The 15171-nt window shown below is 33.9% G+C and overlaps 2 protein-coding genes and 1 pseudogene across 2 annotated transcripts; all 3 read left to right on the top strand.

Moving 5' to 3' along the window:
* Positions 1-4542: 4542 nt before the first annotated feature.
* Positions 4543-5564, top strand: LOC113514500 (carbonyl reductase [NADPH] 1-like). The gene has a single exon (XM_026898593.3). It carries the CDS (start codon positions 4593-4595, stop codon positions 5463-5465), a length of 873 nt encoding a protein of 290 aa, XP_026754394.1. The 5' UTR covers positions 4543-4592; the 3' UTR covers positions 5466-5564.
* Positions 5565-10165: 4601 nt separating this feature from the next.
* On the top strand, positions 10166-11015 carry LOC113514489 (carbonyl reductase [NADPH] 1-like; annotated as a pseudogene).
* Positions 11016-13508: 2493 nt separating this feature from the next.
* LOC113514478 (carbonyl reductase [NADPH] 1-like) lies at positions 13509-14768 on the top strand. Its single transcript, XM_026898572.3, has one exon. The coding sequence runs from the start codon at positions 13557-13559 to the stop codon at positions 14496-14498; it is 942 nt and encodes a 313-aa protein (XP_026754373.2). The 5' UTR covers positions 13509-13556; the 3' UTR covers positions 14499-14768.
* Positions 14769-15171: the final 403 nt, after the last annotated feature.

Raw genomic sequence — 15171 nt, 5'->3', positions numbered from 1 at the left:
AACTTATATATATATATATATAAGTTTAATATTTTCTGGCAATAAATATTTTTCTATTCCTATATTTGCCTTTGGAACTCGATTCTCTCTGCCTATAAGAGACTGCATATGAAGACAGACTATCATCCTTTTCTGAAACGTATTTACTAAGCTCTTTTTATGTTTCCCCCACTTTTCAATGGTAAGCATTTTACGAGAGAACTTGTAACAACTTTGGTACAGGGTCGGTCGGTTAGTTCGTTGTGTGACGAACGGCGCGCGGTTTTGCAACAGCTTCAATATTTCACTGCGAGAGCTATAAATCGCCTTTCCCTCTGTAGTATTTACGATGTTTTTATTGTTTTGTAACTAAAGAGATGTAAAACGTCGCAGCTTCTCACGACAAGGAGTTAACGAAGCTTTTTTTTTATGATACTTGAAGAATGGCAAACAAGCTGACGCACTCGCATATATGGGCATGCAGCACCGTGGATCTCGGAATGTCTCTCGAATCTCGAACGTTGCCATTCCTGAGGACTATGGTGTAATGCCTCCGTTCCCTGTAATTTCACTGCCGTATCCCACCCTTCAAACCGAAACACAACTGTGTAAGCACAGTTGTTTTACGACAGATACACCAATGGTGTTTCGGTTGAGATACTCATTCAGACGACTTTTGTACAAGGCTCCCTTTGGTTTATGGTAATAGACACATTCAGTGATTTACGTTTTGAATTTTCCAAAAGTAGCTGATTTCCAATTCGTTTGATATACAGCTATGTTACTTGAGACCCGTTTCTTCCGAAAATAAATTACGAACTAGTTTTATTTTTTGTCTATTCTATTTGCTATTGTGTTGATTGGATGTAAAATGCTTGTTGCAATGCAAAATCGACTCATTGATTCTAATAAACTATTGTTGTCTAAGCCTGATGTGTAGTCTCTTGAACAAGTATATATGTATTTTAAGTTTCAAAAAGGGGTTTGTTTTGTTGTTTGTCCTTAAATTCTTATTAATTTATAAATGTGTGGGCGAGTTAACTTCCAGTTGCTATGAAATGATATATACGTACTTGTACTATATGGGGAGGAAAAGAACATAGGCCTGAACTGCAGCAACATAGATTTTATTTAAATTACATATTTATCAACCTGACCACCACCTGACACCACAACATAACGAGACACTCATTGTTATAGGTTATTTCTTACATTACTTACATACCCCCATTCTATCTTGCCTATTTTGCTTTAGAATTACAATTTTCTTTTTTTTTTTATACAACTTAGAATGGCAAACAAGCTGACGGTCCACCTGATGGAAAGTGCTAACCGTCGCCTATAGACATGAGCAGTACCATGGACATAACAGAGTATACTGTTTCGCCCATGATACCCCCCATGCGTTGCCATTCCTGAGGACTCAGGTGTTATTTCTCTGTACCCAGTAAATTCACGCCATATCCTACGCTTGAAACCGAAACACAGTCATGTAAACACAACTGCTTCACGGTTGAAACACAAATGGGACAGAGGTACCCAAGCAATCGACTTTTGTACAGTCTCCCTCTGGTATTTCGTTTATATAATTAAATATATATTTATTCCTCTCACAAAATAACAACATAGGTTATTTAAAACAATCTTTGTGAGAGACTGGTGTCGGAACTAAGATAATCCGTCTTACAAATCACCAGGCTCCAAACTCAAGGACAACTATTTCACTTGTTTTGTAAAGGTAAGAGTATACAAGTATATGAAATCCGTTATTGGCTGTATTTATAAGAGACTTAGCGTGTAAGTTGTTTTTAAGAGCTGTGGATTTTTGTATTAAATAAATAAATAGGCTACTTTATATTTCAGTCGATTAAGACACTTCGATGATGCGAACGTGGGTGAAAGCTAATACTATAAATATCAAGATGAGTTTGTTTGTGACCTTTTGATGCTTTAACGACTCGACTAATTATTACGGAATTTTACCAGAGGGAGACTTTGTACAAAAGTCGTTTGCTTGGGTACCTCTGTCCCATTCGTGTGAACTGTCTTTACCGCGATATTATATTAGAAGTAAATTGTTTTTACAACGAGATATTAATAGAAAAATATCTTTCTAGGTCCAAATGTTTGTACAAAAGTCGATTGCTTGGGTACCTCTGTCCCATTCGTGTTTCAACCATGAAGCAGTTGTGTTTGCATGGCTGTGTTCCGGTTTGAAGGGTGGGATATGGCGTGAACTTACAGGGTACAGCGGAATAACACCTGAGTCCTCAGGAATGGCAACGCATGGGGTATCATGGGCGAAATAGTATACTTTGTTATATCCATGGTACTGCTCATGTCTATAGGCGACGGTTACTACTTTCCATCAGGTAGGCCGTTAGCTTGTTTACCATTCTAAGTTGTATAAAAAAAATTGTATATAATTATACACGTACTATATGGTATGAAAAAGGACATAGGCAATTTTGCAGTGTCGCAGGTTAAGACTAGTATGGTAACTAAATCGTCATCATCATCATGCCAGCCTTTAACTGTCCACTGCTGAACATAAGCCTCCCTTGGGGGTTTTGCCAGTAGTTGTCACACTTGGCAAGCGGATTGGCAACCGCAGTCAGGCTTTAGAGATGTTATAAGAGGGACGCTGCTGCCCATCCTTCACCCTTGCTTAGTCGACTCTTACGACACCCACAGGATAGGAAGGGATGGCCTATTCGATGCCGGGATTGAGTAACTAAACAGCTAAAAAAGGTAACTAAATAGAAGCGAAAGAGGTTTGTTTGTATTGAAGCATTTGGAGTTCCATTGTTTCTGCCTACCCTAATGGGAGACATGCGTGACAAATATGTATGTATGTATGTATGTATCTAAATACTATAATGTAATGTTCTATGTGTTAACATTATAACCCAATATTACGTACAAACTCCTGATACACGAACACGATGCTGGCTCTGTACAATACACGATTGCCAATCTACTAGCCCGAAAATGCCAATACAGTGGGTCGTGTTACCAACACAGTGGTCATGTCTTCAATCGATGTAAGTTTGCTGAAATGTCTCCTCGGGGACGAATCGTGACAGCGTGCAAGTTATAAGCGATTAGCGATTTCCATCATACTTCTTTAGGTAATTATAATGAACATCTTCAAATGGATATTTAATTTTTTTATGCAACTTAGAATGGCAAACAAGCTGACGGCCCACCTGATGGAAAGCTGGTTTATCTATACTAATATTTAAAGGAATGTTTCAAAATAATAAACAAGATTGTAACTGTACAAATGTATGTATGATACCATTGTTTTCTAGTTTTAATTCATCCTATATAATTTCTCTTTATTTAATCCTTTAGTAGAATGTTTTATATTAGCTTAATGTACAGTGTTTTTTTTAATGTGTGATAATGGAATGGTAACCTCACCCGCGCTATCGGTATACACCGGCGGGGCACCAGTGAAGGATGATAGGTGAGGATGAAGCAGGTCAGTTAGCCCATCGTGACGAATTCAACAAGAATTGTTCACGATGATTTCCAGGCGGAACCGCGTGGAAGTCGACCTAATAGGGCATATTGCTTGCAATGGGGCTGTCAAACTCCATTGCTAACAATCTTTTTCCTCCCTAATGTACAGTGTTTTATATTACAATAATAAATCAACAAATTTCTTTTCAAAAATCCTATTTATATTCAACAGTATTATGTATAATTACTGTATGGTTAACAACGATATATCTACAAATAGATTCTAATGTTAAATAGATTGAAGAGGACGAGTGTATAGGAGTGTTGTAAGACTGTTATATCCATGGTACTGCTCATGTCTGTAGGCGACGGTTACCACTTTCCATCAGGTGAGCCGTCAGCTTGTTTGTATAAAAAAAATCTTTTCAAACAGTTTATTAAGTGCATATTCATACTTATTAATTTCTCATTAAGTGATTTATGCATAAATATTAAGAGAATATTTGCCATTCTAAGTTGCATAAAAAATAAAGAATAGGATATATATTTATTGTTACTACTTGTAAAACAACCTAGAGTACATACATACATATCAATTATTTAAATTGTAAAGAAATAACAAAGCGACGTATCATATATGTATATTCATGATTGATTTTGTAAACGTTCAAAGTAAAGCTACAAAGTATTCTTGATCAAAAATGTTTTTAAAACTCTGTTGTTACCGAGTTATAAATTAATAACAAGTATATGGTTTGTATTTGACGTTCCAATATAGCGTTTAAATATTTATTGTTCAATATTGTTTTATGATATAAGACTGCGGTGCTTAAAAAGATCACGTCTCAAAATCAAAGGAAGCCGCTCCTTTGTCGGAAATGAAACAATAAAATATAACTTTGCATGACAAATGTCGTTGTGATATTACGATTTTTTTCCTGCTAGGAGAGATACCTAGGAACTCTTCTGCTATCGTGACTTTATATGTTTTTGTTATCGAAACGTCGAGGAATTATCCATATATTTTTGGTCAATATCAGAAACCACTATAAACATGACCTTATGATAACGATAACATTTTGTATATAACAGAGATAACTTCACGCAACTCCAGTCATTTTACATCTCACCATAAATCGTTAAATATGTCGAGAAAAGTAGCTGTAGTCACCGGCTCTAATAAGGGTATTGGATATTCCATTGTCAAGGGACTTTGCAAGAGGTTTGACGGAGTTGTATACTTGACCTCCAGAGATGTAAACAGAGGTAAAACTGCTGTGGAAAACTTGAAGAAAGAAGGTTTACAGGCAACATATCACCAGCTAGACGTTGCAGATAAGAATAGCGTCATCAAATTTAGTGAGTACCTCAGACAAACTCATGGCGGTATCGATATTCTGATTAACAATGCTGCAGTGGCAAACAGCGTGGAACTTTACAACACCTATGAAGAGAGCAAATATATAATTGACATCAACTATTACAGTCATTTAACGATACAAGAATATTTGTTCCCATTGATAAGAAACAATGGAAGAGTGTTGAATATATCAAGTGATTGTGGACACCTTTCAAACGTCAGAAATAAATATTGGATAGACAGGTTGTCAAAAAAAGATTTGACCCGGAACGATATAAATGAATTTGTCAGTTGGTATCTGGAATCGTCGAAGAATGGAACATTCAAAAGAGAAGATATAGCAGATGAAGGTACTGTTGCAGCTTATAGAGTTTCAAAAGTCGCTGTGAGTGCTCTGACCATATTACAACAGAAAGAGTTGGCATCGAGAAATATATCAGTGAATTCTATGCACCCAGGATTGGTTAGAACAGATATGACAGTCGGTGCTGGTTTCTATAGCGCTGATCAAGCTGCTGAGACCCCATTGTACCTGGTGCTAGATGCTCCCCAAGATTTAAAGGGAGCGTACGTGTGGTACGATAGGAAAATTCTTGATTGGTATGACTACAACGCCGATTACTATTTCAAGAGTAAAACATTGAAGATGAAATATTAGTTTCCTGCAATTGTGTAATAATTAAGTTAACAATATTGTGGTAAATTGAGGTATATATATTTGTAAATATTGTGCAAAATATAATTTTTAAAACCTTTAGCATTAGTTTTTTTTTCTATCTTAATATATTTCTTTAATAAATTACGTATTTAAATAAAGTCGCATAAAAGGGCATCTATATATTGTAACAATAAAAGTTTTATCCTTGCTAATAATATAAATGTAAAAGTCAGTTTGTTCGTAACCTTATGATCTCTGTAATATTTGGTATACATGTACTATAATGGGTGAAAGAGGACAAAGGTCACTATTTATCTCGGTCAAAAATATATACCAGTCACGCGGACGAAGTCGCTGACAAAACCTAATATATTATAAAAATCTGTTGTTAAATTGTAGGTAAGTTTTTTGAATTTGTCGAATACGACATCTTTTAATAATTCCAATTATTTAGCAAACGATACAGGTCACGCCATTAAGATTATGACCTTGTTTACTAAATAATGTGAAAACGTATATACCGTGTATATTATTTCGTAAACAAACCGTAATCGTATAACCAAAGACAATTACTCGTATGGTATTATCGTGAATATCCATGGCACTAATTGTTCGTGTAATGATAGGTGTCGATATCCTGTTGACATAATTCATGCTCTGAATATGATTACATATAAAAATATTCAAAAAGCGATCGAGTATGGATCGACTAGAACAACATATATAAATATAACTTACACGTTGATACTGACTTTGTTGTCTTTGTGTCTGCAATGTAGTATTTTCCTTTTTTTATACAACTTAGAATGGCAAACAAGCTGACGGCCCACCTGATGGAAAGTGTAACCGTCACCTACAGACATGAGCAGTACCATGGACATAACAGAGTATACTGTTTCGCCAATGATACTCCCCACGCGTTGCCATTCCTGAGGACTCAGGTGTTATTCCTCTGTACCCAGTACATTCACGCCATATCCCATCCTTCAAACTAAAACACAGCCATGTGAACACAACTGCTTCATGGTTGAAACACGAATGGGACAATCGATTTTTGTACAAAGTCTCCCTCTGGTAGTCTGGTTGTGTCTGCAAAGTAGTATTTTCCTGGTTGAGACTTGTTTATTTCTGCTTAAGGTATCTTGAGTATTTTCATGAAAAGGGTAAATGGAAAATGACAGACTAAAGTCAAGTCGAATAATTTCTTTGTCATGTTTATGATTAATATAAAACTGATAAAGCCACTTGTAGGAACAAGTGAAGAAGTCTTTGCGACCAGTGCTAACTGGGAGTCTATTGTGTAACATATAATATACAATTGTTTAAGAAATGCATTTCCATATTGAAAATTTAGTTTGAGAACAGATACTAGATGGCGTTGTTAGCAGAATAATTTTTGCTGTTAAGGTTTTCCTTTGTTTTGATGACCTGTCCTTAGAGAGAATTAATCAAAATTTCCTATCATTCCTACTGAATTGTAGCTGTTTCATTCGACACCATCCGTAGCAGATTTTTGACTCACGGCACCTAGTTGTTCAATAATGTTATCCGATATATTTTATATTCTATTTGTGCATTGACAGATGATTACATAGCTCGCGCCTTCTCTTACCAAGTAACGGCAGTTCTAATTTAATAGGAAGGGCGCATTGAATGGATGCATCTATATAGAACACAGCCCTGTTTCATGTTCTTGCTCATATTGTTAAATTTTATAACGGCTTGATGATCTGCATTTGACCAGCAGGGAAATAATTTATCAAAATTTTAATATTATAGGTAATATAATTAGTTAATATAAGAAACAGTGTGATTAGAGAGAAGTGTAGACTGAAAGACGATGTAGTGACAAAAATCGAAAAAGGAATTTGCGTTGGTTTGGTCATTTGGAGAGGATAGATGAAAGAAGAATTACGAAAGAGATCTATCGAGCAAGAATGAATGAAGATGTCGGTAGGGCCGCCCTAGACGAACGTACGTCGACCAAATAGGCGACGTGCTAAAGAAGGTCCAAATTAAAAGTACCTGTAACCGGTGAGCGTGTATGAAAAGATTGATGAATGTGGAAGAAGCGAAAGAGGTTTGTTTGAATCAAAGCATTTGGCGTTCTATTGTTTCTGCCTATCCTAATAGGAGACAGGCGTGACAGATATGTATGTATGTATGTAATATTGATTAAATTTTTTGCTTAAGAAGAAATAACAAATTTAAGGATAGAACATATCGTCCTATTTGATAAACGAAGCTCAGGAACAGAAGTTCCTCTTTAATTTAAGTTAAAAGAAAGCACTAGCAGCCGCCTAAGGATAGAAGGCTTCCCTCTATCATCCACGTCACCGGCAAGTACTCCAAACAGCTTCTGCGGGTCGGTAACTTCCGCGAGTTGCTTCTTCCACCAGACCAAGGAAATTTCACTTAAGGAATAGCTTAACCAATAATGAGAATTGAGCATATTTATAATACGAGTTTTGCGTATTATAATGTTTTTAATATATTTTGTAATTATTCAAGGTGTTTTTATTATAATGCTAGTTAATTGTAGGACCAAATTTTTAAAACGTTATAGTCGATAGTACACTGTTGCAATATCATATCTCTAGATGATCAAGATTACTTTAAAAGCATTTATCATCATGATTGCAACCCACTTATCGCTTACGGCTAAATATAATTCTCCCCAATTTCATCATAAAATACCATTAAGCGAAATGAATCCATCGACTCTGCAATATTTTTAAACTTCATCTCGTGGTAGTTTGCTCCGCACTATCATTATCCATTTACCAATTCAGAATTATTCTTTACCATCTTTTATTTATTGTTTAAGCTATGTAATCAGACAGATCTGAGCTAAGCTCGTTAGATGTTCTGATATAACTATTTTAGTTAAATAATGCTTTACTCGTATAAGCAACACAAACCGCGATGTAAATTAAAGATTTTAATTGCTGTTTGCGTTTAATTAAGAAATTAAAGACTGCAGTATTTTAGATGAAAAAAATGTGGTATTATTTTTAAAATGTTGCTTAGCTGATTTAGATTCATTGACTGACCTCTCGGCCCAAGTGGTATGATAAGTCAGAGATGGCATAAATAATGGTCACGTCTTTACTCAGTGCAATTTCTATTGAAAAGATAATTAACGACAAGCTTTTATATTTAACCCTATTATTTATTAATGGTCATTGAAAAAGATAGTTTTACTGGAAATGCAATTTCCAGAAATTCTTGAAATAAAAATGGTAAGTCTGTGAGCATTAAGGGAATTCGAGGAATTAAAACAACTTCTCCAGTTTCATATCTGAGCAGTATTGAAAAGGTCTTTAAGGATTTCGCTTTTAAACGTGTAAAATTACACAATTTGGGTGGATTAAGGTTTCATAATTCAACAACAATTTATTTCCAAAGAATTGTAAGGATTTAAGAAATTCTGTAGTTGAAATGAACAACATCTTTAAGACTAATCACACTGTCTACATTTAGAATACATGTCAGTGCTTCAACTTTTGAGAGAGTCAAATTACTCTTTATTACCTCGCTTACTTGTTTGTTAGCAGATAACAGAATTGCTCTATCCTTAAAACAAAGTACTCGTATATGGCCTAAGACCCCGTCACTGATTTCTACAGGCATTAAACTTTTTAATAATACTTGGTTTAAATAAAAGATGAGCAAACATATGCAATGTATCTGGATTGTCTGCTCTCAACTGGTCATAACCTAGAGTTATTATTAAACGCACAGCATATGTTATGAATTTAATTGTAAAAGGATTCATTTTTTGTATTAAAAAAATAGCTTTGTGATTAGCCCATTATTTTTTAGTAATATGTAAAAGCAGAAGGGAAATGAAGAGGGAGACCAAAGCATAGTTACATGAGGCAGATCTTGGAAGGAGTTGGTGTCGTGTCGTATCAAGAGGTGAAGAGACTCGTTGTAAATCGTAGTGAGTGGCAAGAGCTCCACCGACAAGAGCGCAGCTCTTAAATAGGATAGATAGATAGAATATGTAAAAAATAAAAATGATCACTATGGGCTATACTTAGCAGTTAAATATATATAATCGCAGAACATTCTATAGACCTTTTTAAAGTATATATTTGTATATTATTAGTATATTATTTTGATAAATCTCTTGAGGTTTAGCCAGCATTGGTAATGTAAGCACCCAAAAACATCATTTTTATAATATAATCACAAAACTTTGGAATTTTCATATTATCTGCACTATATTATGCATATATTATACATATAAAACTTGCAGAAGAAATTCTCTAAAGGACAGTGAAAACCGCATCAATCTCCATTGCATGGTTTAGAAGAAAAAACAAAGAAATAAACAGACAAAAAACAGCGACTATATCTATTTTAGAGATTTAACTAGTTGCCTGTTTCCAACACAAGCAGTTATTGCTTTTTCATTAAACTTTATTGTAATGATTGTGATGATTTTATATTATTAATTGATAATATCAATGGTTGTAATATGGATAAAAGTTATTGTATAAAATGTAATTATAAAGCAATAATCTTTAATATAATTTATTAACAAACAATATTTGGATAGAGAAACATACAAAGAAATTTCAGTGCATATCAGAAATACCCAAAAACTTGACCTTTACAATGATATCTATTTGTATATAATTCAGATAACTGCACAAAATCCAGTCATTCTATAGTACAGTCTAAAGCACTAACCATGTCGAATAAAGTAGCTATTGTAACCGGATCTAATAAAGGTATCGGTTACTCTATTGTTAAAGGTCTTTGTAAGAGATTTGATGGAGTTGTATATTTCACATCCCGAGATGTTAACAGAGGTAAAACTGTCGTGGATGCTTTGAAGAAAGAAGGTTTGCAAGTAGCATATCATCAGCTAGATGTAGCAGATAAAAATAGTGTTATTCAATTTAGTGAACATCTAAAAAATATGGCGGTATCGATATTTTGATAAACAATGCTGCAGTGTTCAACGTACAAGAAAACAAATATATAATTGATATAAACTATTACAGCCATTTGACAATTAAAGAATATTTGTTTCCCTTGATAAGAAACAACGGAAGAGTGCTAAACATTTCAAGTTGCTGTGGCCATCTTTCTAATTTGAGAAATAAATATTGGTTAGATAGATTATCTAAGAAAGATTTGACGTTGAACGATATAAATGAATTTGTAAGTTGGTATCTGGAGTCATCGAAGAATGGAACTTTTAAAAGAGAAGATATGGTAGATGAAGGTACTGTTGCAGCTTATAGAGTATCAAAAATTGCTGTCAGTGCTCTAACGACATTGCAGCAGAAAGAGTTAGCCTCTAGGAACATATCTGTGAATTCTATGCACCCAGGATTAGTCAGAACAGACATGACCCGCGGTGCTGGTTTCTATAGTACTGATCTAGCCGCTGAAGTACCACTGTACCTAGTACTAGATGCCCCTCAGAATTTGAAAGGAGCATACGTATGGTATGATGGGAAAGTCGTCGACTGGTATGATTTTAATGGCGACTACTATTTTAAATTAGAATCATTGACAAGTAAATCTTGATTAATTAATTTTAAAATTATAAATATAATATTAAATAATTATTAAAACGTCAGTGAAGACGTACGCCTTATCTAAATTTTATTTGTTACTATTGTGACTTTTTTGTTTAAAATTTCCCATTTAAAATATTTAATGGCGTTAAGTATCCTGTCAGATTGTAGCAAAATTAATGGTATACATAAATTTTCTATAATTTTTTAAATTTCTTTTAATATATAAAATATTCGTCCCTTCGTCCGTCTATCCTTTCATCTGTCCGTTCGTCCGTCCGTCCATCTGCCACAGCGATATATTTCAACAACTACCAAAACTACATATTTGAAATTTAAAATTATTTGAAACATTTCAAAATTAACCTATTAAAATGTGAGAAAAAAAAAACCATTTACCACCATATCTCCGAAGTTTCTGAAGCTGAAAATAATCTGAAATAATTAGAAAGGATTAATATTGTATAATATAGTTAATTAATTAATATACCAATGCTTTTACACTAACATAAATACGTATATAAATATTCCCAAAATCAGGGTTAAAATGTAAACAATTGTTTGAAATATGTTATATATATATAACAAAAAGGGTATTATTAATAGGTGTCGTTATTAAGTCTCGATTATCTGTATCAATATTAGAGTCCAGTTTCTGATGAATTATTGATAGAATATCAAAGATGGTTAGTCGCATTCCGTTTGTGGTTTAAGGAAATAGTAGCTTTATTAGGATTACAATTAATTTTCGATTAAGATAAATTATTTTTGTTCAGGAAATGCTTTGTTGGATTGTAGAAAAGTATGCCGAACACTTGCTTGATATTAAAATAATATTTAAAAGGATTTTAAAAAGATTTTTTATTCTACTCGTTACGCGATATCGTTGAAAATTCCGAAATGATCATGATGATTCTTTCTACAAACATTAAGGTTTATTTATTTATTTATTTATTTATTAGTACAAATATGTGTACATGGCGGACTTAATGCTAAAAGCATTCTCTCCCAGTCAACCATAAGGAAGTGTGAAATACATAAATACTAAAATTATATATTAAGGTTCTTTCCTATATTAATCCCATTGTGACGAAATTAAATCACCGTACACTTCTCACATCTTATGCAGTGTATTGTGATAGTTATACATTTTTCCAGGTTATTTGAAGTTCACAACCTTTGGCCTTCATTTATCTTTCTGACAGTAAGTGGCAATGATAATTTTACTAGTTGTAAAATAAATCCATGTTCACACGACCTTTTTCAATATTTTTCCCCCTCTTTAACAGATCACAAAGTTATTTAATTTATTATGCATACAAGTAAATCAAATTGTTATTTTTCTATGCAACTTAGAATGGCTAACAAGCTCTCGGCCCACCTGATGGAAAGTGATCACCGTCGCCTATAGACATGAGCAGTAGACATAACAGAGTATACTATTTCGTCCATGATACCCCCCAAGCGTTGCTATTCCTGAGGACTCAGGTGTCGTTTCTCTGTACCCTGTAAATTTACTGCCATATCCCACCCTTCAAACCGAAACATAGCCATGCAAACACAGCTGCTTCGCGGTAAAAACACGAATGGAACAGAGGTACGTAATCAAACGACTTTTGTACAAAGTCTTCCTGTCTGGTGAATCTCAGAACATAAACTCATATAATATCCTAATTTTATTAAAGTGATTAAAGAAAAATAAAAGGTATAGGCGACGGTAGCTATCCATCAGGTGGACCGCTATCTCGTTTACCTACCTAACAATAAAAAAAGTAATTGTTACAAATTTACCTACTGTATTTTAATATATCTTATATTTCTCTTCAAGTTATTCATATTTCGCTCAACACATTCTAACTAGATTTCCATAAAATTATAAAAAAAAAGGAAATAACACGAAAATAAAAAAAATATATATTATATTTTTTCATGACGTAATTGATATTTGTATAAATAGAAAGTACGATATTCAAGTAAAGATTACGATCAGTGTTTTATATGGAAGTAATTGGAAATTTAAAAAAAAAACATGTTTTATAACACTTCGCTATCATCGCTGGGCATCAACCATCATCACACATATTCTGCTGTTAATCACCTATAAAAATTACACAATCATTTTTGAGTCGAAAGTCTTAAATCTCAATATTTCTCTCTATATAAATATATAATAAAAATTAGCATAACATCAATAAATATGTGTCATTGTCTATAGGCGACGGTTACCACTTTCCATCAGGTGGGCCGTCAGCTTGTTTGCCATTCTGAATTACATAAAAATATCTATAACATAACTGCAGCTTTACCATGTTTCCTTACAATATATAAGAGCTACCATAACATTTAAACATTAGTTCAGCTAATCTTAAATTAGCTGCTCTTTTTGTACGAGTAAATTAGCGGACACAACAATGTAAACGACGCCTAAGTACACAATCTAATCACAATTTATTACAGAAGAGATAAGATATTGTAGACTTTACACAATTTTGTGTCACTTTGACCTGATTCTTTTTCATTAGTAAAAATCTAACATTCGCTAAAGGAAGACATGAGTAACAAAGTGGCTGTTGTGACCGGCTCCAATAAGGGTATTGGTTTTGGAATCGTGAAGGGTCTATGCCAAAAGTTCGATGGAGTTGTATATTTGACTTGTAGAGATGTGGCCAAGGGGAAGGCGGCTATTGCAAAACTAAACAAATTAGGCCTACACCCTGAATACCATCAACTGGACATCGGAGATCGGGATAGCGTTATCAGGTTCAGAGACCATATTAAAGATACACGCGGCGGGATAGATATTCTTATAAACAACGCTGGTGTCGCTCCCAAGTTCACCGACAGCTATGACGCCCATAAGGAAGTCATCGATATCAACTACGGTGGTATTCTAACTATAGAAGAATTACTTTTCCCGCTGTTGAGAGACAACGCTCGAGTACTTAACATATCGAGTGACTGTGGACACCTGTCCAATGTTAAAAACGAATATTGGCGTAATAGACTATGCAATAAGGCTCTTACAAGAAACGACATCGATGAATTTGTGCAGTGGTATTTGGATGCAGTGAGAAATGGAACATTCAAAAGGAGTGATATTGCTGATTATGGAAGTGTTGCTTCCTATAGAGTGTCGAAAGTAGCGATTAGTGCTTTAACAATGATACAACAAAAGGATCTCGCGTCTAGGAATATAAGTGTTAATTCTATGCATCCCGGGTTAGTGTCCACCGATATGACGGCACGGATAGGATTTTTCACTCCGGACCAAGCAGCTGAAACCCCAATATATTTAGTGCTCGAAGCTCCTCCGAGTTTGAGAGGCGCATACATTTGGTTCGACAGGCGCGTTATAGACTGGTTCGATTACAATACTGATTATTATTTCAAATACGCGTCTGTGCCCAGACAGTTTGTAAAAAATATCATTACCAGTAAATGGCTTTTTATATTAATTGTCGCATATCTCGCTTGTTATTATCTGTACGAGTGAATACAAGTAAACATTATAATTTGATATGATAACGCTGTCAACCAAATAGATAACTTCAATATTACGTGTCATTTTTAATAACTTTACTGATGATTTTATGCTTATTATTAGTATTGTAAAAACCTATAATTGGCTCTCTAATTTTATAGAATTTGTTTTTAGTGAAACTATGTAGATGTTAGTTTTTATAAAATTAATACAATAAATAATTATTACACACGAGTGTATGGTATTCGTTTTTTTCATTTTAAAAAGTAATGTACACAGTTTAAATAAATTACAAAAACACGTTTTATTTTCATTTTTTCCTTTTCACCTAAATTTTAATTACCTACTATACAAAAATATTGGTTAATTATATTTTTGTCCCTATGAAATTTATTTGATAAGCGCCTACAATTTTATAGATAGCAATTAGGGAAATAGGTAATTAAAATTGTAACATGAATGACAGGCGTTTAAATTCACCAATAAAACTCATGTTTGTTGTAATTCTATTTTGAAAATTCAACCATATTTTGGACACACTACGAATACTAGTGTGACTAGACGAGATGGAAAGATTCGAGTATTTTTCTACTCCCTTAATTTCCCGACAATATCTCTATGGTCTATTGCGCACGCGCAGCGTAGGTATGTTGCTATCATTAAGCGAACCAGTTGTTGATAAGTG

The sequence above is a fragment of the Galleria mellonella genome, unplaced genomic scaffold (genome assembly GCF_026898425.1).
Source record: "Galleria mellonella isolate WM207_F2 unplaced genomic scaffold, CSIRO_AGI_GalMel_v1 utg654, whole genome shotgun sequence".
In the NCBI taxonomy this organism is placed as follows: Eukaryota; Metazoa; Arthropoda; class Insecta; order Lepidoptera; family Pyralidae; genus Galleria; species Galleria mellonella.
The sequence above is the reverse complement of the archived record's forward strand: the minus strand, read 5'-3'. Positions and strand labels throughout refer to the sequence as shown.